At 41.7% G+C, this 23083-nt stretch overlaps 1 protein-coding gene across 1 annotated transcript; it reads left to right on the top strand.

Moving 5' to 3' along the window:
- Positions 1-10919: 10919 nt before the first annotated feature.
- LOC139222275 (chloride anion exchanger-like) lies at positions 10920-22107 on the top strand. The gene is made up of 19 exons (XM_070854244.1): positions 10920-11700; positions 12193-12332; positions 13738-13848; positions 13974-14134; positions 14461-14625; positions 14724-14876; positions 15133-15215; positions 16341-16488; positions 16592-16705; positions 17590-17667; positions 17766-17861; positions 18022-18128; positions 18852-18921; positions 19261-19353; positions 19651-19746; positions 20789-21016; positions 21098-21152; positions 21773-21918; positions 22027-22107. Exons 1-19 carry the CDS (start codon positions 11570-11572, stop codon positions 22105-22107), a joined length of 2256 nt encoding a protein of 751 aa, XP_070710345.1. The 5' UTR covers positions 10920-11569.
- Positions 22108-23083: the final 976 nt, after the last annotated feature.

The following is a 23083-nucleotide window of genomic DNA, read 5'->3' as shown; positions in this document are numbered from 1 at the left end:
ACTGGCAATTTTAGCTGTGTGAGAATGTGTGATGTGCCAAGAATGACAGGAGAAGTGGACTGAACAGCTGTGATCCAGTAAAGACTGTTCCTGTGGAGCTGTCGGTGTGTTTCTGGGCTCTGTTAGTCACTGTCGTGTTCCTTTTTTTTTCGAATGAAGACAGGCAACTTCTCTCATTTGAGATGTTTTAATGTTTGTAAGAATAAAACAGAAGCATGACCATGGACTCACATGAACCACAGTCAGCAAGCTGTTCCTCCGTAGCCAACAGAGAGCAGAGTGAGCCCCGGGCTCTGTGTGAGGCATCGTTTTGTACATTCAGATATTGTGGATAGAATTGTGATTGGTTTAGATTAGGTGGGGGGAGACCATGGTTTAGACTTGGCTCTCCCTTGTTGGTGCACAGGCTGGTCCCAGCCTCTTGGCATCATGACCTCCAATCCAGTAAAGCCAAACCTGACGGACCTGACTATTCTAGTCTCATGCATGATCATCCTTCGGTGCAGCCTGTCCCTGTTGTGTCTGTCTTGTCTAACTTCTACGACAGTGGCATTCAGAGAGAGCATCTCTTGTCCTTGGAGCTCCCTTATATGGAGCTGTTAGTTGTTAGTGTGGTGCATGGAAGCTGTGTGCCCTCTTACCAGACTTCTCTTTGCTCTCATGTGTCTAACCCTTCAGAACCTGGGCTCAGTGCTTGTATCCTGTCTTTAACATTATGAAGCTGGCCATAGCAATACATTTAAGCAGTATGTGTCTGTCCCTGTTAATACAAAGCACTATGAATAATAACAATATGATCTCCACACATCATAAGGCACGTGGAATAGTAACACTATATTCGTCACAAATATTATATTCCCCACATCACCATGGGGCTTCAGGCTGGTGCTGCAGGTTACATGATCTATGACTCTACTGTAACATTGCCCTAAAGTAAAACACACAACTACACATTTGAATGTGTGACAACCGTGTGTGTGTGTGTGTGTGTGTGTGTGTGTGTGTGTGTGTGTGTGTGTGTCAGTGGAGTTTCCGTCCAATCAGTGCTACTTCCTCTGTAGCTCCATGACGCCACCTTCCTAAAGTCTTCACAGCACAGCTATACTGAGCTCAAAGCTCACAACTGTTCTGAGAGAAATAGTCTGATTGAAGTAACTCGGTTTCGGTCTCTTCATTGAGCTCACATCGGTGTCCTCATCAGGCTCAGGTTGTCAGCCAATAGGAGCAGCTCATGCTTCCATTCCTTTTGTTTGACTGGTTCAAATGCAGGAAAGTACTTTATTGGAATTTAGCTCTCTTGCATTACAGAGGAGCCAGAGAAAAACAGTCCAATTAGATTATCACAGCTATATGCTTCTATTTAAACAAACAAAAACACATGAACTGGAGGTCCGATGGGATGTGAGGTGACTGCATCAGGACCTGAAGTGAGCAGAGTGTTGCAACAGTTGCTGAGATGACTCTGCATCCACATTTCTGGACTGTAGGTTGAGGATTTGGGTCTAGGTTTAGGCTTTAGGAGTAAATGTTTGTGCAGGTTAAGGTTTAGTCCAGACCCAGTTTCTGTACATGGATCTAAGATTTCTTCTCTTATTACGCTCCAATAATATTTTTGAATGTAGATGATATGGACTGTGATGTTTTTGATATTACATTTATGTATATGATATATATTAGCATAGCCAGGCTGTGGTAACTCTTTCTGCTTCAGGCTCTGTGCATATTCACATCAACGGGGGGAGAAATGCATCATTTGACTTTTCTTCCACATAAAAATTAGTGTGACTTAGTGTAAAGTCCACCTTGTTTAGGGCACCAATTTTCTCATAAAATATTATAATATACTATTTATTGTATCATGATTAATAATTAGCTCAGTAGCTACAGGCAAAATGACCACACTGACAGCTAGCTGAAGGATGTCAGAGTTCTTGACAGAGTAGAGGTTGGCAGTATTCACTCTTGTATAATATTAAAGAAGACAGCATGTGGATTAAAACATTTATTAAAACATAACTAAGTCAAAGATACAAACATTCAAACTAAATGTACCTAGCTAACAAACATAGGGAGAGAGAGAGAGAGAGAGAGAGAGAGAGAGAGAGGATGGTTAGTCTGTAGACCCTGTGTCTGTGTGTGTTGATGGTCCAGGCTGGAGGAAGGTTCTGGTTCTCTGTCCTTGCTGTCCTGGTTGCAGGCTGGAGGAATCCAGTCGCTCCTTTGTTCCTTGATAGTTAGCAGCTCGGTGCTAACTAAACAGGCACAGATAGAGAAAACAGGTAGAAGCAGTCCAAAAATCATAATCCATGAAAACTAGCGTGTACGATGGAAAATTCATACATTGTTCAAACATTCTGACCCGACAGAGATCGAAACGTTTATTATATTACTACTGTGTCATGGAGCAGGTGTGCAGGCGTTGCCCTACTGTCACTGATAAGGGTTAAGGTAGAACCAAAACATACTCACTGTAAGAATGGAAGTGCAAGTGAGAGAGCCAGTTGTACACGCTGGGCGTGTGTCTCGTCCCCGTGGAGATGATAAAACAGAGCCCTCAAGGGGGAGATACAGGACAAATGAGTGGAGAACAGTCACGTCCAAAGAGACTTCAGCTTGTTACCTGCTGTAGTGTCCTCACTGCGACACTGGAGGCTTTGCAATAAGGGTCTGTAATCATTACTGGGGGGGGAGCTTATTAGAGGGGAATCCATAAAAAAAATCAAGAAAATAAAAAATACAGGACAAGTGAAGCCTTTACAGTTGCATAGAAAATCTGTAGATAGATTTCTCCATTCCAGCCTCTGAATGAGTTTCTAATCACACACACTGTTGAATCTTGTTTGAATCTGGTGTTTGTTTCATGTGATGACATGACTTTATGGTTAAGTACCACTGACTACTGCACGAGATAACAGCCCAGAGTCTATAAAGTGTGCCGAGCACAGTATGAATCCACGTTTCACATCATGAATAATGTGATTTATTGCTGCACAAAGGGCAGATGTCGCACCTTTAATTGTTCCAGTGCCTTCTGCAGCAATCAAACAAAATGGCAGTTATTTTTAAATGCAATCTGTCTCTGTTAACTCAACCTGCATCTTCTGGCACAAGCACAGTGTTTATTTCCTACAGCAAATGTCCACCAACACTTGTTTGAGAGTGAGCTGAGGGCTTGGAGAGGAACAAAAGCCTAAACATGGAACACCATTCATCTCTGGGTGAGGACTGCTCGTCGTGAGGCTGTGGTCCGTCTGACGCATAAACACTTAGTTTCCTCCCTCTGCTGGGCCACCGGACGTCTGAAAACCACTGACCCCGAGGAGAGAGGCAAAACATACCACTGAAAACTACTCTGTATCCTTGAGCTGTGATAACTAGAAGGAATGTATCGGATCATAAAGAGTGACAAAATATCACTGTTTTTAATACAAAAGAGCTTCAAGTTTTGATTAATCAGGCAGTCTGGTTTAGATTAAGATCTCTTTTGTAAAACGGAGATATTGCAGGTCATTCCATTTCAATGGTGCGACGCTCTGCTAACATTGGTGCATACATGAGAGAGTCTACAAGACTGTGCTGTAGTTATTATATTTAAATGAGAGAAGAGATGTGAGGTAGTTCAACAGAGTAGCATTGTAAATGAATAATATGAGGTGACTGTTTCTTCTTGCCTGTAAGGAAGTCCATCCAACCCTCTGGTACATAGAACAGTAATGAGTACACAATTTGTCATCTGTGATTAAGTGTAAAGCACCATGATACACAGAGTTTAACTGCTGAAGAGTTGATGGGGAAGCAGAACAGAATATCTACATAGTCCACGACAGACATGAAGGCTGACTGCACAGTAGTTTAACAGCTGGAAGAGCACAGACCTCCTTTGATCCCAGACAAGAAGCCTAGTTTGATTTTGGTTTTTTGAGTCAGATGTTGAATGTGAATGTGCGATGCAGTCAGATGTCAAGCCGAATGTCTCAGCAAGAGTGATATGGGTGCCCTTCAAAGTTTTAATGGTGGGATGGTCAGAGTCAAGTGTGAGGATGGAGAACACCATGTATTTGATCCATTCTGGATTTAACACTAGTTTGTGCTGAAGAAGTGCTGCTTGGAAAGCATCAAACTGAGCAGACTGAAGATGAGTCAGAGTCTGGGCTGATGAGGAAAAAGAATGGACAGGAAGAGCTATGTTATTTCTGTATAATGTGAACAGCAATGGACCAAGGGTAGATCCCTGTGGCACCTCATTTCTGATGGTAAGATGGCTTGACTGAGTCATTTCAGCTCTTCATTAATGTATTATTGGGAAAATCCTTTTTATTTGTTGAAATGCATGCTTGCCTTGACACAAATTTAAATGTATTGCATGCAAAAGGCTCTCTAGGTATTTCATCAATTATGTAATGGTATTGTAACAGTATTATTTGATTCTAACCATTTTAATATTGTTTGTTTATTAATATATATGTGTATATAAGTATACTGTAAATCACGCATATGTTAATAGTTTTATGATGATTTGTAAGTAATCATACATAATGTTCTCTCTTTCTTTTTTACTTAAAATATTAAAATATTGAAAACTCAATAAACAACTCTGTTTGGCTTGCAGTTCACGGAAATGATTTACTTGGAAGTGTACCAATGGTTTATATTTCCCCTTTAATTATTACCAAATGAAACAGGAAACATCTTCTTTTTTTTTTTTCAGAAAATGATACAGCAATTACAGACCTGCAATACAAAACATTATCAAGATCACCTTATCTCCACCGATAGGGGAAGAGGAATACTGGGAGCACTGGGATGGTTAAAGGTCTATTCTGACTTTTTGGGAGTTTGGACCGTGGATAATGTAACCATGATAATATAAACAAAGTATCTCTCATATCTTTAGTGATGCTTCTGTTTCGTAATTGCATAAAGTTTCTATGAGCCTTCCGCATCATTTTTGCATTCGTCTGATAAGTGATTCGACATTTGGACCATAGTTTAAAACAAAATTCAGTGAGTTTGAGATTACATTTTAGGATGAAACTTTACACTCATGTTTGACGACACTTGGCTGTTATGTTTACCGTCAGTATCGATGTTTCTCAGCCCACGTGAACCTTTCAGACTTTGTACCCTTTGTTGGCTTTCATTCCTGAAGGTCCGGACATCAACATTGTTTCACCGATGTTAGAACAATGTTTTCTCTGGCCTCAAACCTTAGTCACAGAAACAGCCATGCTCACACACACAGATTGTCTCCCACACACTGACCCCAGGAAAAGGGTTGAGCAGGGTGACCCATCAGCATCAGTAAGTGATATTTTAACTGCTCAGTATTTATACTTTCCCTGCATTCTCATGTGCCTGTGAATCTGTTGAATCAGGGTGTTTTTTGTTGGAAATATTATGAATAAGTAACTTTACTATTATCTATTGAGAAATTGATGTAAGTTTCAGTATTGGTCCATTATCATTAATCTTTGATTGCATCTGTTATACAATCTCACATCTAAGCTTGTTAATGTTGTTGCTATTTATTGCCCCTGATGGGTTTAAAGTCTGCACCATAACACATTGTGTTCAGAGTGTTCAGCACACATGAACATTTTATTGGAGAATTACTTGATGGACTATTTATTTTGATGGATTTCCTGACTGAATCAGTTCAATCTTGCTTTCATATCTTGCTTTCTCTACACAACTATATTGTTATTCTATATCATATATATTGTATCTCTTTCAACTTTCCATCTGCCTAACCCAAACTATCCTGTAAGTGTGGGTGAACCCCCCCACCCCCCTATCAGACGAGATAACACGTATGCAATGGAGCAATAGGTTAATAAACGTCTATCAGATGCAATATCCTTGAATGTGTGATCTTTATCTTAATCTAGTGTGTCTATAGTGTCATCAGAAGCAATACAATGTGGCTGCTTAGTATCCCAAACAATGTTTTGTCACGTCACAGCAGGAAAAGGTCCAGTGTAAATGATAAAGTTAATTATGGCTGAATTCCATTCACCTGTTTCAGTGTCTGAGTCCTGAGATTGCTCATGCAGGCTCCGTAACAGAAGTCTACTACGTATTTATTGAATACATTTATTTACCATAGGTATACTGCTGTAACATTAAGTTGGATTTCTACTTATGTTTAAGGAGTCTCTTTGTACGTACGACCACTACATGCGTAGGGTACAGCCCTGCGTCATTAGGCCACACTGTAAACGTGCTTCCACAAAATTGTAACTACACATTGTAGCCAGATGAATCCAATCAGTTGGCTAAACTCCAAGTCTGCCATAAGGACATAAAGTCCTGGATGAGCAGCACTTTTCTGCTGCTAAACTCAGACAAAACTGAAGTTATTCTGCTTGGCCCCACACACCTTAAAGACACCTTTTCTAACAACATAACTACTCTGGATGGCATTACTCTGGCCTCCAGCTCCACTGGGAGGAATCTGGGAGTTATCTTTGATCAGGATTTGTCCTTTAATTCCCACATAAATCACATTTCCAGGACTGCCTTTCTCCATCTACGTAATATTGCTAAAATCAGGCCCATCCTGTCTATAGATGATGCAGAAATTTGTCCACACATTTGTCACTTCCAGGTTGGATAATTACTGTTCTTTATTATCACACTGCCCCAATAAGTCCTTAAAGACTCTCCAGCTGGTCCAGAACGCTGCTGCTCCTGTTCTGATGAGAACTAAGAGAAGAGACCATATTTCTCCTGTACTGGCTTCTCTTCTTTGGCTTCCAGTAAAATCTAGAATAGAGTTTAAAATCCTTCTCCTCACCTACAAGGTTCTTAATGTTCAGGCTCCATCATATCTTAAAGAGCTCATAGTACCGTACTACCCCACTAGAGCACTGTGCTCCCAGACTGCAGGCCTACTGGTGGTTCCTAAAGTCCTCTAAAGTAGTGATGGAGCCAGAGCTTTCAGCTATCAGGCTCCTCTCCTGTGGAATCTCCTTCCAGTCTGGGTTGGGGGGGGCAGACACCCTCTCTACATTTAAGAGTAGACTAAAAACCTTCCTTAGTGATAAAGCCTATAGTTTAGGGCTGGATCAGGTCTTGGACCAGCCCCTAGTTATGCTGCTATAGGCTCAGACTGCTGGGGGACTCCCATGATGCACTGCGCTCCTCTCTCCTCCTCTTCCTCTCCATCCTGATGCTTCATGTCTCTTTAATGTCTGTTACTAACTTGCTATCTTCCCCGGAGCCTTTCTGTGCTTTTCTCCTGTGGATCCTGGTTACCATATTGCTAACTGTTAGTCATATTCCTACGGTCAGTGCTATAGTTGATGTTAGTATTTCGGCTGCTGTTTGTTTTGTCTGTCTCTCTCTCTCTCTGTCCAACCTCCACCCAACACGGACCCCGTGGTACTATCAATGGACAAAATCAAAACCTGAGCCACAGGTGTCTACGGTGGGACTCCCATGGAAACAACAAGTTTGGGTTGTTTACTGCTTACAGCTTTCATTTCACTTTGACTGGAGCTGAAATGAAATACACACTCTGGTTCTCAGTATTGAGCATAAAAGGTACATAGAAAATATTTGTATTTAGACCAGCAGAATCATTATATGACATTTAGCAAGGTACAGTGATTTAGTGTTATACTTCAATATGGTTGGGAGTGATCTAGCAGGAGACGATAAGACTAGGGTTAAGATTTATTTTTAGTCATGGGTCATTTCCCATAATGCACCTCAAAAGTATACGTTCTTAAAATTCTCATGCCTGGTAAAAATCTTTCAAACATGTTTGTGCTGTCAGTTTTCTTTGGAAAAGTCCAAGCTGAGATAAAGACGCTGATGATATCACCATCATTTTCTCTGTTTTTCCCCTTTAATTGTGCTTCTTGTTGGACAACAGTTTCAAAATGCCTCAGTTTCAATCTTACGCATAAGCAAAAGATAGTGTATGTTTTTTCCTCACACCAGATAGCGTCCTGTTGTAGAGCTGTTTGCTCAGCTACGTCTCATGTATACACACAGGGACTCTTTCAGAGAGACATGAATGTGCTCCTGGTGATGGTCAAAACTCCAGCACACTCCCTGTCTTTTCCAGCAGAGACACACTGAAACACTGCAGCCTCTCAGGGCTGGTTAGCTCTGACTACTCACTCATTTGGAAATCAGGTGATGTCTCAAGCACACCTGATGCAAATAATCAATTGCCAAATTAGTTGCATCAGATGTGCTTGAGCTAGAACACAACAAATACCCAGACTGGCTGGGGGGGTTTTGTTCACAGTGACGTTTGGTTGTATGTTATGAGTTAGTGAAGAGAATTGTCCAAAAAGTTAAGAGAGGAGATCACTGCCTTGCACAAACAAGGAAAAGGATACAAAAAGACAGCAAAGGCACTGAATGTTCTTAGAGATACTGTTAGAAACATAGTTCACAAGGTCAAAGCTAAAGGAACTCTGGCTACACTACCTGGACGTGGCAGAAAGAGGAAGCTCTCAACAGCTGCCACCAGATTTCTGAGGAGGCAGGAGGACAAAACCCCTCCAGAGACTGTAAAAGACCTGCAGTAAGACTGAGGTTTCAGTTCCTACAGTAAGGAGCACACTAAACACTGAAGGCCTGAACTTTAAGAAGTTCACCACTACTGACCCAAAAGCACAAGACAAGTCGCCTCCAATAAGCTTGAAACCATATAAATAAGACACAGAAGTTTTGGGGTTCTGCTCTGTGGAGCGATGAAACAAAAGTGGAACTTTTCAGGTCTATGGATCAGCAGTATGTCTGGAGGAGGAAGAATGAGGCAGACCCTGAAAGGAACCCCCTGCCTACAGTGAAGCATGGCGGTGGTTCACTGATGTTCTGGGGCTGGAAACCTGCAGCGTTTGGAGGATAACATGGATTCAATGAAGTATCAGTGAAGGCTGTCAGTGAGGAAGCTGAAGCTTGGGAGTCACTGGACCTTCCAACAGGACAATGATCCCAAACATTCCTCAAAGTCAGAAAAAGTCCTGGAAGATACCAGAGTGGCCGTCACAGTCTCCTGACTTGAATCTCACAAAAAATCTGGTGGGATTTGAAGACGGCGGTTGCAGCACACAAACCCAAGAACATTAGAGAGCTGGAGGTTATTGTCCATGAGGAATGGGCTGAGAGTCCTCAGGAGCGCTGTCAGAACCTGGTGTCTGGTTATGCATCATGTTAGCAGCAGGTCATAACAGCTAAAAGGTGCTCTACTGAGTACTAAAGATGCTCGTCAAGAGGGGGTTGTATAATTTTGAGTCTGCAGTAGTCAAGTGTCATACTGTGCTGAATTTTGGGAAACCGGCTGTGATATTAGTGGTTTAGCTATTTCATTTGCTCTTGTTTGAGTTGTTCATTGAACACAGCTGAAAGTTTGTACATTTTGCAAATACACCTAATTTGCAAAGGGGGTCTAATAATTTTGTTTTGAGTGCAGCTGTATGTACAGTGAGTGTAGAATAGAATAGAATAGTTCCTTTATTGATCCTTCACAGGAGATTGCTTTGTTACGGCAGCAATACAGACAGACACCCCACAAGACAACCAACACTTAAGGCACAAAAACAATAGTAAAAAAAGGAAAAAATATATGAATAAAAAAAAATATGTACAATCTAAAATAGAATAATATAACATAAGACTAGTATACAATATAAAAAATTAAATACGATGTGCAAAAACTGTCTGGGGGAGAAAAGAGGAGGAAAAAAGAGGAAGAGAAATATACATATATACAATAGAACATACTATGCACAGCATGTAAACACTAATGCATATCAACACTATAAACACTAGTGCATAATACATGTACATTGTTGATTGAATGCAACATACATGCACATGCACACATAGCCCGTGGACACAGTGTTCTTTCCAGCAGTCTCTCTTTTTATTAATGGACATAAATGCGAGTGGAAAGTGTTTGACCTTGGTTTAATCAACAGCAGAGCATTGTTCCAGCATTCATTGCCCCGCCATGTATCAATGAGCATGGTGTGACACAACAGAGGCCGTCTGTAACCAACTGGCTACAGTCATACCACCACATCACACGGGTGTATTTTCTGGATAGAAGCTGGAATTAACTGTTCTAATGAATAAGAATACCCACATCCACAATCAGACGCTCACATAGGAAGACATTACAAACAGATATCAGTCTACAATATCAGAGTATGTCCATTAAAATCCCCCAAATGTTCACAAAGACATGGATCTATGGATCTGGGTGGACACACACACACACACACACACACACACACACACACACAGGTTTCCCATGAACGTGGCCTGAACTGTGCTTGATCCTAGACAAACAGTGGGGGCCTGCATTACCACTTCCACTTAATTCTCAGTTGATACTTGGATAAGATTGAAGTGAAACCGAGTAACGCCCCCCCCCACACACACTTTCTTATCAGTTTTGCTGGTGTTCCTTTAAATTTGAAGGAAAATGTGCTTCCCGTTAGCTCTCTGTTCTGTTCACTTTGGTGAGGAAATGCATAAAAGGTCAGGTAAGTTTTAGGATAACTAATGTGTTTCAGCCTGTCGCGTGTTAGTGTGTTTACCTTCCATGTCAGGAGTGTCAGTGTGTCTGAACACATTCATAAATGAAATTTGGAGTGCAGCTCTTGCTTTCAGCAGTTTTCTCCTCAAACAATCTTGGTTCCCGCAGCACACAGACTATTTTTACCCTTGACGTGAACAGCAGAGCGCTTCAGCCGACCTCTAGCAGTGTTTCCCATCCTGAAAAGCTACTTGATTTCCACTTCATAACAATGACCTGTCCTGTCCTGTCCTGTCCTGTCTGTCCTGTCCCCCTCCTCCCTATCCTGCCCATCGGTACAATATCTTCCAAATGCTCTTCGGGGGCGGAAAGCCTCCTCTGAGAGTTGCGGCTTACAGATATCAGTAAGAACAATGGTCAAGGATAAGGCAGGCGTCCAGTGGTTGTGCGAAACAGGGACTTCATCATAATTGCTGTTAATAATTACAGTCGTGATAAGCGGCAGAGGTGGCATTTATTGATGGCAAAGCCGTCTGAGGTCCCAGTTGATCTCCAGGAGCTGGAGGAGGAGGAAGAAAGAGTCGAGCGTTTGGATTTGAGACAGATTAGGACACTGCCAGGTATGTGGGACAAGCTGCTGTACATTACACGAGGATATGGAAGGTACTGGAACACTTTTTTAAGCTTTTGAGTGTGAAGTCTTTGAATATCAGCAGATCTTCATCAGCTAGAATGCTAGAGTTGCCGATGACCAAAGCCGATCTTGGAAAAGTGAGGCAGCCAAGACATTTCAGTGCTAAAATTCAAAATGAGCCTCTCTGGTGTTAATCTGTGTCTAGAGCTCAAATACAGCCTGACAAATCACCCCCACAACAGCGCAGGTCCTGACCTGGCTCATGTGCCCTGTCAGTATTTGGGGGTCTGGACCTTTGTTGTTTGCTGTTAATGTTCTTTGATAAGTGATGTTCAAAGCCAAGACAGGATCCTCCTCCTAACTTAATGTGATTAATGGACCTCAGAGCCACATAGAGAGGAAGCAGCAGTGCTCCAGGCAGCAGAGGCAACATGATGCGACCGCGAGCTAAGCAGTATGTGGTGGCCAGGCCGCTGTACTCGGAGGAGAGCTTCGCAGAGGAGCACGAGAAGGTCTACAGGCACCGCAAGTCCATGCTGGACCACGCCAAACAGTACTTGACGTAAGGAGCACGCAGTGCTGTTAGATTTTGTTTGTCTGTGATCTTTGACATGTCATCATTCACCCTTGAGGTCTGCCCGCTCTGGATATTAAAATGGTGAAGTTTAAGGACAGAGTGGGAGGAGCTGAGCTTCTTTCTATAATTATTAGGGTCAGGTTTTTTAAGTGTAACATCTAAAACATGTCATTTCTGTTTGAACTGAATAAATTGTATATTGATATTATAACTGTGTTAATGTCCAACAGTTTCACCACATTTACTTAGTCCTAGTAACAGGAAGTTTAAAAAGAGATTTAACCCCAGACTCCCGTCTAAGGTGATGCTTTCAGCCCAGTTCTTCTTCTCTCTTTGCTGCCTTCACACTCATCGTTATTCAGCCTTTGATTGGATCGTGTTTTAGCTGTCGGTGAACTTAGTGATACTTCCCTTGAAGTTTTCTTCTGGCCAACACACGTGAGTGAACTGTTTGTTTCTGCCATTGTACCTTTACAGGTGTGACGCCAAGCGAGCCAAGAATGCGGCTCTCTCTCTCCTGCCGTTCATCAGCTGGCTGAAAATCTACCAAATCAAAGAGTGGCTGGTCAGCGACATCGTGTCTGGTGTCAGCACTGGACTGGTGGCTGTCCTCCAAGGTAAAAGCTCCTGTGGTGGACAAAGTATTCAGGTTCTTGACTGAAGCGAATGTACTAATACCAAAGTGTTAAATGACTGCTCTAAGTAGAAGTCCTGCATTGGAAAAGGAAAAGGAAAAGCACTCGGTGCAGAAAAGTGTCCCCTGTGACTGTTGGACTGTTCTATCTCCTAGCAGCAGATTATTATTCCTCATCGTTGACGGAAAAGCAGGATTTTACTGCTGGAGCTTGTGTGGATAGTTTAATCTACAACAAAGCATCATATTTTATAAACCTTTCATATGTTTCTGTGCAAAAGTCTTCATTTGTAAAGTAACCGGTGACTAAAGCTGTCAAAAGTTCAACACTTCTCTTGGAGATGGAGTGGAGTGGAGAGCAACATGAAGTGCAAGTACCTCACATTTGTACATTCCAAGTACTTTAGCGTGAATGTAAGGTGAAGAGTTCATCTCTTCTTCAAACCAAACTGGCAAAACCTTAGAGAGAAAAGATGTGCTGTGGCACTGCTGTGCTGTGTCTAGACACACCGACAGGCCTGACTGTGAGGTGAAGGTGAAAACTGTGTGAGCAGCCTCACTCCCACTGCATCACCCAGCTCCACACAGAAGACAAATGCATCTTTGATCACAGTGTTGGTTTCGCTAGAAAAACCAAACCTATGTTTGGACATTCCTGAGGGGAGTGAGTCTTGTTACTGATTTACTGATTCACCGAGGGTTCCAATCATTCATGGGGTTTTATGTGTTGATTTTTTTTAATAGATAGGCCACCCCCAAAGTTAGCTGCTGTAAATCTCACCTGTGTGTGAAAATACAAAAATAATTACAAAAATATGGTAGAAGTGTGAGTCAGCAACATTTCGTTCAGTTTGGCTTCACCTTTCCCTCTAAAATTCTATTATGATCGGCTGATATTACTGTACAACCTCACAGTCAGCCAGTCCTCTGTTATCTGAGCTGTAGAACGATTATCTGAGCTATCTTTAGCAGCAGGTCAGAGTTATTATACAAACCAAACCTGACTGCTTATTTTCCTATGTTTGATCTTGTTTTTGGCCTGTATAGAATCTTCTTTTTGTAATTCTTATTGGGGGTTAGTTTTAATACAAACAGTGTCTTTTAGAGCAACAACCCGTTCACAGTTATATAAATGTACTGTGTGTTGTCATCCTCCAGCCCATATTAAATAATCATTTTCATGCACATAAATGCCATGCCAAAAATATGAAACATTATATTTGTACCAACTAAAGAGATGTTTAAAAGAAGTGATCCCCGTGTCAGTTTTCATAACTTTGATAGTGGTAACTATAAGTGAGAACAACAAAGTGCAGCAGGCCTCGTCAGAGAAGTGAAGTGAGGAAACACGAGCGTCCTGCTGGAAATTTGTGCAAAATGTGTTTCAGGTCTGGCCTACTGCCTGCTGGCCTCTCTGCCCCCCTGGTATGGACTCTTCTCTGCCTTCTTCCCTGTTGTCATTTACTTTTTCCTGGGCACCTCGAGACACATCTCAGTAGGTAAGACCTGTGTGTGTGTGTGTGTGTGTGTGTGTGTGTCTGTGTGCGTGCAGAGTTTCTATTCCTGTCCCTAACTGCTGTCTACAGCTCAGCTCCCCTCCCTCCCTCCCTCTCTCCCCCTGCAGGTCCGTTCCCAGTCTTGTGTCTGATGATTGGCTCAGTGGTCACCAGGCTGGTCCCAGACGAGGGTTCGCCCGCCAACATCACAGGGTTTGAAGGCCTGAGCAGAGATGAGCAGAGAGTGCTGGTGGCTTCTTCTGTGACCTTCCTCGTTGGTCTTATGCAGGTGAAACACACTCTCACCAAAACCTCCCCTCACTCATTTATCCTTCAGCTTCTTGTGTACAAATCAGAATACTGCATCATGGTCACACACATATACATATATATGTGTATATATACATACACACACACACATATATATATGTGTTTGTGTGTGTGTGTGTATGTACAGCAATTCCTGAAGGGAAACATCCATTGACTGAGAAGAGTGAGAAGAGGCATTATTTGGTGTCTATAGTTAGCACAAGCTTTACAAAGCATATTATATTCTTAAATGATATATAATGACATATTGACAGGGCTTCATCACGACCCCCCTGTCTCTTCCAGCTGGCCATGGGCATCCTGCAGGTGGGCTTTGTGGTCATGTACCTGTCTGACACTCTGGTGTCTGGCTTCACCACAGCAGCTGCCGTCCACATTCTGGTGTCCCAGCTGAAGTTTGTGCTGGGGTTAAACGTCCCCGGCATCAGTGGTCCACTCGCGATCATATATGTAAGAACACAACAGTTTAAAGCTTTCTCACTGTTTACCTCAGTCAGGGAGTGTGGCTCATTCATCTATTAGACCTGACAGGTTTTTGTTCTTTTCAGACCCTGATTGACATCTTCAGTATGATCACCTCCACCAACGTGTGTGACGTGGTGATCTCCTTGGTGATCATGGTGGTGGTGTTCATTGTGAAGGAATTGAATGACAGATTCAAATCCAAGCTGCCGGTGCCCATCCCCATAGAGGTTATCATGGTGAGCAACATTGTGCAACATGATCATAGTGAACATAGAACTGTTTCCATAGCCTGAGGTGTTAGTCATGTAAACAGTAATAATAGTTATTGTGATTGTGACTTTATATGACTGTACTGTACAAGAGATTCATGACAATCATCAATCAGATTTACGACATCATTTATGACACTATCACTCTTCAAGCTTTCATGTCACTACTATGAAGCCGCTCGCAATTTGTTGTTTATGAATGTCACAACTTTGTCTTCCCCAGACTGTCATTGCATGTGGAGTTTCATACGCATTTGATTTCAAGACAAGATATGGCATTGAGGTTGTTGGCCATATTCCAAAAGGGTGAGACATTTTGCACAATAGGTGAACGCTAAAGATTTTGTATGTTATGTGCATAGTAATCCACAGAAAGAGATATCTGCATATGAATGGAGAATCTGCAGGCGAGGGACAGGATTTTGGTATCAGAATCTGTTTTCTGTTTGTGGTCCAAGTTGTTTGAATAGTATGGGCTCATCATATTTCAGTGGGTATCCAGGAAAACAGTCCATGTGGAGAGCAAAAGAGGTGAAAGGCACTGGCCACAGAGCAATCTCAGAACCAGTTTAACAATTTACCATAGCTTTTTACAAAAATGTACCTGTATTCATTTGGGTTATACAATGATCAGCCCACCGAAGAGGTCTGGATGTTTGTTATCCAGACCAGAAGCCCTGAAACACTGGCCCTTGTGTCCAGAAGCTAAATCGTTGTCAGATGATAGGCTGTGGGTTCCAAGACTGTGTGCATGGCAATACCATCAGTGCAAAGCTAAGTGTCTGTTCCAGGTACAGGTGTATAAGTGGCACTGGCAACAGATGACATTGACTATTTCCTCAACAGAAGGCAGGTTCAAGGACAAGGTTTCAATGTTGTTGTGAACACCATGACTGGTATTCCATTCACCTCCGCTGAATTAGCTATATGATTAGATAAAAGCATGAATCTCAGCCAAAATTAAATAATAGCACTTCATTTCAGTCTCATTGAGCTTCCCAGTTCTTTACTTATTCTATTTAAGAAAACGACGTGAACAAATCTCTGTCGCATAGCTGGAGCCTCCGTTTGGGTCTCTCACTATCGGAGCACCTCACTAACAGCCTAAAGATAATCAGGGTGTAAAAAGGACCGTAAAGCCGTCTATCGATAAGGCTACACCCATCAGTATAGGTGACACTCTTGAAGATAGTGTTTTATGAACCCTGTGATTGTGATTGTGAACATCTTCAGTGAAAACATGTCAGAGCATGATCATGTTAGTCATGTCGTGTACTGAATGCAGACAGTATGGTAACTGTTCTATAAAATCCAAAACAATCTGTGCATTGAACTTGATGCCACATAACCCCAATGAAGAAAGTTACCTGAGGTAGACTTTAGATATATTATGGAAATATTTCAACCTGACAGATTCATATCTGTTCTCAGGTACGAGTCTCCGATGCCCCCAAACCTGCACATCTTCCAGGAGACGGCAGTAGAAGCGTTTCCCATGGCCATAGTGGGTTTTGCTGTTGCCTTCTCTGTGGCAAAATTCTATTCTGTAAAACATGATTACGCCATAGATGGAAATCAGGTAAGTAACCATGCTAAGAGTTACGACATTAAAGTAAAAGCTACTGTACAGGTTTAATAAGGATTCACATCAGAGGACATGTTTCTCTGTGACGTGGCCGTAGGAGCTGATCGCTTTTGGTGTCAGCAACATCTTTGGAGCTTCCTTCAAGTCCTTCGCTGCGAGTACAGCTCTGTCCAGGACTGCAGTGCAGGAGAGCACAGGGGGCAAGACTCAGGTAAACTAATAAGTCAGATGTTCTTCATCCTGGAATCACCTTAGTCCTAATCATGAGTTTTAGTCAAATCTGCCTAAACTCAAGTACAGTACTTAGAAGGAGTTCACTGAGAGGACTGTCACCAGTCTCATGGTAAATATGTCATGTTAGCTGAAACCAGCATCCAGTGAACTTAGCTTAGCATAAACAACAATTAACATTAAAATCTTACTTACTTGATAATAATAACAATAATAATATTTCAACAATGTAGACTGTTATAGTATGGCTCTTAAAGGACCATTCTGCTGCATAAGAAGTACTTCTAATTTGATACTTAAGGTACGTTTTGCTGGTTCATATTGTACCTAAGTTAGGGAGCAGTAGTTTTATCTACTGCAGAAGTATTATTAAACTGTTGTATTACTAATTTTACTTAATTATTATCTGAACTTTCTAAATGCAAAATGTCTATTGTAAACTGTACATGTGAAGTGATCAAAATTCTAAACAACACTGACCTCTAGAGTTTGGGGGAAAGTATGATATTCCTCTACAAATAGTTATCAGAGAAATAAAACTCTAAAATGAAATAAAATAGAAAAGTGAAGCGGTGGTATATCAGATGAAACTGGGTTTACTCAGTAGAACAAAGCTATCAGTCTGAAAGCTCTTGAGTTGAGTTGTTTCTTGTCACATTCTTTATGTGTGATAGGGGTATAAAATAAACTTTTATTTTGACATTTTTGCAACACGTTGCAGCAAAGGGAACCAACTATGTCTTGGACTTTTCCATGACTTTTTGTTCAGTTACAGTTTATTCATGTAGTCAAACTTCTGATGAGCCTCTTTAAGGCATGTGGCACCACATCTGTAGTTTAACATACAGGTTGTGTCCCTTCCAGATAGCTGGTTTACTGTCAGCTATCATAGTTATGATCGTCACATTGGCCATTGGATTCCTGCTGGAGCCGCTCCCAAAGGTAAACCCCAGAACTCCCTCAAACTCCACCAACATACAAGTGAAGTCTTTGGAGTCTGGACTGGTTCAAATCTAATCTCTGACCCATGATCCCAACAGTCTGTGCTGGGTGCCGTGGTCATCGTCAACCTGAAGGGGATGCTGATGCAGTTTAGAGAAGTGCCTTACCTGTGGAGGAGGGACAAACCAGACTGTGTAAGTTGTCACACCCTGTGAGTATAGTTAGAAAAAAGCCAGAACTCTCTGCATGTGAAGATCTATTCTGGTCATGTTGTGTTACCTGGCAGTAAAAAGATGGCATAATTCCCCCTTTTTTTCATAAACTCCTCCGTCCCCTGCCATCGTTGATGTCCAGGTGGTGTGGATAGGAACCTGTGTTGCAGCCATCCTACTGGGGCTGGACCTTGGATTGGCTGTAGGCCTCGGTGTGGAGCTGCTCAGTGTCATCCTCAGGGCTCAGTTGTAAGTATTCAGCCACCAACTCTCTAACAAATCTACTCTCTTTTCGTCTTAGCTTGTCATTTTCTCTCACGTGTTGGCAGCACGCAGTTCTCCCTCTGATAAAAGGAAAGGCTGAACTGTTCCTGGAGCTGAAGAGCTCTCCAGTTGTTAGCCATGTAGGGGATGGGGTTGGTGGTGGATTAGTGTACCACTTTGGTCCACTTTGGCTATATATGCATAGAGTCTGTCAAGCATAATCAGGGGAAAGTCTTTCCCCTGATTCAAACCTTTGGGATTCAGTCCGAGGAAGTCTCTCTGAGTGTGGGGATGCCCTGACTTTCTCCCCATCTCCACCATTAGGTTGATATTTGAGGTTTTGAGTGACACCTCAGCTACAGGGCGGATTGTAATGAAATGTGGACGTCCAACTCAGGGTGATTTCTAATAATTGGTTATCCCATAACTTTTCATCTCAGGCCTTCTCATCAGGTTGAGTCTCAAATATATCCAGTACTTTGGTTTAGGACCAGATACCTGTCAAACTAATGACATCCCCACAGCGTCTGCACCACTTTGTTTTTACAGCTAATTTGCAAATGTTAGAATAAGCTAACACCAAGACTAAGGCTACATTAAGATGGTGAACATAGTAAATGTTATCTGCTAAACATCTGCCTGTTAGCGTTGTTTGGAGGTTTGGAGCCCCCAAAGCATTATTTTGGACATTTTTCTGTTTTCTTGCAGCCCTCGCTGCAGTGTGCTGGCCAACATCAAGGGAACAGATATCTACAAAGACAGAAAGGACTACATGGATGTAAGTTGGTGTGTGTGTCCTATCTAGTATCTTCTGTGACATTTTGGGCAGGACACCTATTCTCTCTTTTTAAAGCACTCATTGTAGCTTCGACCAGGGTTTCCAAAACTAGGACCATGGGAGCACCAGGGTCCATGAGGATGTTCCACGTGCTCCTGTCAGCACATTAAGCGAATGAACAGGAGGAGGGGTGTCATAAAAATGTCCCCCTGCTCCAAATGTCCTTAGAATTCCCACAAAGTAGAACACATGTCTCCTTCTCTGTGCTTTCAAGAGACTCGTTATTCTTTACCATGATTTAGGTTATAAGTTGGGTATAAAGGTATCGACTCTCTGCAGATATATGAGCCAGAGGGAGTGAAGGTCTTCAGGATACCATCCCCAATCTTCTTTGCCAATATTGAGTTCTTCAAGAGCAAGTTGATTGAAGCTGTAAGTACTACTACTACTACTGTGTTGTTTGTTTTTCACATAGAAAGATTCCTTGAATGAATGAAAATAGTAATATTTATATATATATTTATATTTATATAGCAATATGAATAGTAAGTCATTCCAAAACCCTGAGGGAATAATACTTATTTAGTTTGTAACACTGCATCTGATTCAGTAGAAAGTCCCACAAAGGAGGCTGTGTTCAACACACAGATCTCTAACTTTACAAATCTTATCTTTGACCTGATTTCGCCTCCATAACTTGTGACATATTTCACAACAATGTCTCCTCAGGTTGGATTTAACCCGCTGAGAGTGTTGAGAAAGAGAAACAAAGCGCTGAGGATGATCCGGAAACTTCTAAAGAAGGGAGACCTGCAGTGGACTTCAGTAAGTAATGACTCTGACCTGGTTCAGCGGTAACAACAACACACTTTCACACATTTCACAAGGCCATAAATGTCTCAGTCACTGGTTTGGTTTGATGACTCATGGCAGCTCTGCACAATAAACTATTATCGTGACTATAACTTGAATACCATTTTTGAACAAATCAAGTCTGTAAATGAATAAATTGGGGCTGAATCTTTAGTTAAAAAACCAAATGTGTGAGAGCATTTGTCCTGGTGAGCTGGGTCCAGGGGTGCGTTTAGCACATATGTGTGAAACTAAAGGACTGAGTTCAGTGAGGAAGCCCGATGTAGTCCTCACCATTTGGTCGGCCCAACACATCTGATGGCGCTAATCCTCCAGTTGGGTGCCATCAAACCGCTACAGAAGAAGAGGAGGTGATCAGATGACATAATGAATGATGAAACAGAACTCCAATCAAACCTCAAACTAAAGCAACACGGAAAACCTGCTGCACATGTGACGTTTTTATTTGTTTCACGTACTCATTTGAAGAAGGTCCGTCTCCTCATCGCTCCTTACAGATCTGATGTTTCTGTCTGCCCCGATTTTTTGTCTCCCCAGTGGGGCAAAAAGCTTCACCTGCGTTATGTGCGTCATATATTATTGCCTATTTCCACGTCGTCTAATTTATTTCCATTGCACTTTGTCACATTTTGTTTTTACTGATACACCTAAGCCAAGTGTATAAACTTTTAGCCGTTTTCCTTTTGTTGTATTTTGGTGAAGTTTCCACTCCAGTATTTTATGTACAAATTGAAATTGCACATGAAAACAGTTGGATGGAAAAACACCTATAGATTCCAGTAGTGAGGACAGAGAAGCTGACGTAGAAACAGTCTAGACTAAACCTGCCTCAGCTGTGCGTTTAGTATAGATGCAGTTCTGCCTGCAGTGCCCGTGTTACACGTATCCTGGGTATTCCTTTGTCTTTCTTCCAGCATAAACTGGAGTGTGTTGCAGCTCTGTGGGAACCAATGAGAAATGAGAACAATATATGAACAGTGTTTTACCGTTGCAGAAAGGCTTCCTGAATACATCACGTGAACCCATCAAGGAGTCAGAGGATGAGAGCAACATGGAAGAGCTGGACCTGCCCAGTGACTTCAAGGACCTTCCAGCCCAGATCAACTGGAACGCCGAGCTTCCCGCCAACATCGTGGTCCCCAGGGTGGAGCTCCACAGCCTGATCCTGGACTTTGCTGCTGTCTCCTTCCTGGACATCTCTGCTCTGAAGGGGCTCAAAAGAGTGAGGAGCTCATTCACAGTGGCAACAAGCAACTCTTTTACCAAGATTGTCTTTCATTAATCATCTTTAACTATTTTGCAGGCACTAAAAGAGCTGATCCGGGTCGACGTTGAGATCTACATTGTAGCTTGTGATAGTGAGTATGAACCTACAGCTTTTAAGTCCTGACTCACTCAGACAGACCTGCAACTCGTTCACCACCATCTGCGAAGCAATCGCTTTACCCAGTGTGTTCATACTGCTGGGTTTGGCATATCATTTTTTTGTAATATCAGATGTTGTGATGATGGAGTTTTTATGATAAAGTCTTAGTTTTTATATTTCAACAAATCATTCAGTGTTGATTTGACTTGGATTGATTTGGCAAGCTCAGGCCTTTAAAGTCATTTCTTTTGTTCGTGTCACTTCCAGCTGTCACGATAAAAAACTGTTGTTCTTTACTATCCTAGCAAAATGTCAACACACAGATGACCAGTTGAATGAGTCTTATTTGAGCGTGTGAGGTCGGCAGAGGAAGTCAATTTCTTTTTGCCGTGCTCTTAGTTTGGCCACATGTGCTCATGCTTGACTTATTTATTGTGTTACCTCCAATCCTTTCTGGGCATTTGTTACACATGTTTTTTCTGTAATTATATACGTGCTTTATACACCCATCCTATGCATCTTTATTTCATTTTATGTTCATCTCAGATACAATCTGAGATACAATTGTCTAAAAAAAAAGCAGTTTCACTATCTTCTCCTCCTCGCCTGTAGCTTACATCCTGGAGAAACTGCACGACTGTTACTTTTTTGATGACGAAGTTCAGCCCTCAATGTTCTTCCTGACGCTGCATGACGCCATGCTGCACATCCTGGAGAAACATCCAGAGTCCCTGGAAAAGAAATCGAACTCTGAAAAGGTAAAGAAAAAAAGGGTCACAATTTATTTTTAGTGAAACATAACACAAATGTGGAGGAGGCTTCTGTGAATGTGAACTGAATGCTGAACTCTTTGTGTTTTTCTGCAGATTGCAACTACAGTCACAGTTCACTACCATGCAGACAGCTTGAGGAGCAGAGATACAAAAGTACATATTCAGTTACACTAATTCTTTACATGTGATGCCTTAAGCTATGATGGAACTTAGACACTATTGAAAAAGTCCCATAATTAACTTTTTGATTTTGGAAAAGCTCATTTTCAATAGTGCCACATGTTTCTGAAATGAAACACAGCTCTGCCTCTCCCCGCAGGTTTCAGATCCAGACACCAGGTTCTAACTTGTGGATGAGAAGATGATGATATCTGCAAGAAAACTCCAAATGTCCAAAGATAAATTACACAGATCATCAATACACTGATGTAACGAATGACGAGATACTTCACACATCTGACAATCTAAGTTTACATATACAGGGTTTGCTGTAATGTAAGAAAAGTAATTTCTTGGTATTGTTGTTTTTATATTGTATATACCGGATTGGTAGAAATTTGAGGTGTTTTACATGTTGTATAGTTATATTTTCATGACAATGTGAATAAATGAACTTTTTGGCACACTGTTCTCAAAGTGATTGCTCTCTTTGGGACCAGGGTAATATGAACAAGATCGAATATGCAGCAGCTAAAATATCTGAATAAATATTTTATCACAATAAATAATGGCATTCGATGTTTGGATATCAAGGCTGGATCACCCTCAGGAGAGCAGGGAGCACCAGGCTTACTGTGTGGCATTTGGTTTCTTCATTCATTGTAACTTTGTGAATATGCGCCACTAAACTACAACTTCAACAGACACGATAAGGTCCTTTAGGTCTCTGAAGGTTTCGATAAAAATAATTAAATAATAAATAATAAAAAAATAATAAAATAATTCTATGTCTAAAGGTGTTTTACGTATAAATCAGTAGGAAATTGGTCCAATAATGGTCATCATGGAAAGGATCCCTAAAGAGAGAGACCTTTTTTTAGAGTAAGCACAAACAGCCACTTTATCAATTTCTTCAAACCCACCAGACTCCATTGACAAATACAGTCATTTTACCTCACAGGACACGGGACTTTGTGTGAAAAATCACACA

The sequence above is a fragment of the Pempheris klunzingeri genome, chromosome 22 (genome assembly GCF_042242105.1).
Source record: "Pempheris klunzingeri isolate RE-2024b chromosome 22, fPemKlu1.hap1, whole genome shotgun sequence".
Taxonomy (NCBI): domain Eukaryota; kingdom Metazoa; phylum Chordata; class Actinopteri; order Acropomatiformes; family Pempheridae; genus Pempheris; species Pempheris klunzingeri.
Note: the sequence above shows the minus strand (reverse complement) of the source record. Positions and strands in the feature narration are given on the sequence as shown.

Bases quoted from the DNA above. Each gene is read 5' to 3' on its own strand.
- LOC139222275 (XM_070854244.1), top strand. From the start codon at position 11,570: ATGATGCGACCGCGAGCTAAGCAGTATGTGGTGGCCAGGCCGCTGTAC. The intron at 14,135-14,460 runs GTGAAACACACT...TGTCTCTTCCAG, and splicing joins TCCTCGTTGGTCTTATGCAG to CTGGCCATGGGCATCCTGCA. The intron at 16,706-17,589 runs GTAAACTAATAA...TGTCCCTTCCAG, and splicing joins GCACAGGGGGCAAGACTCAG to ATAGCTGGTTTACTGTCAGC.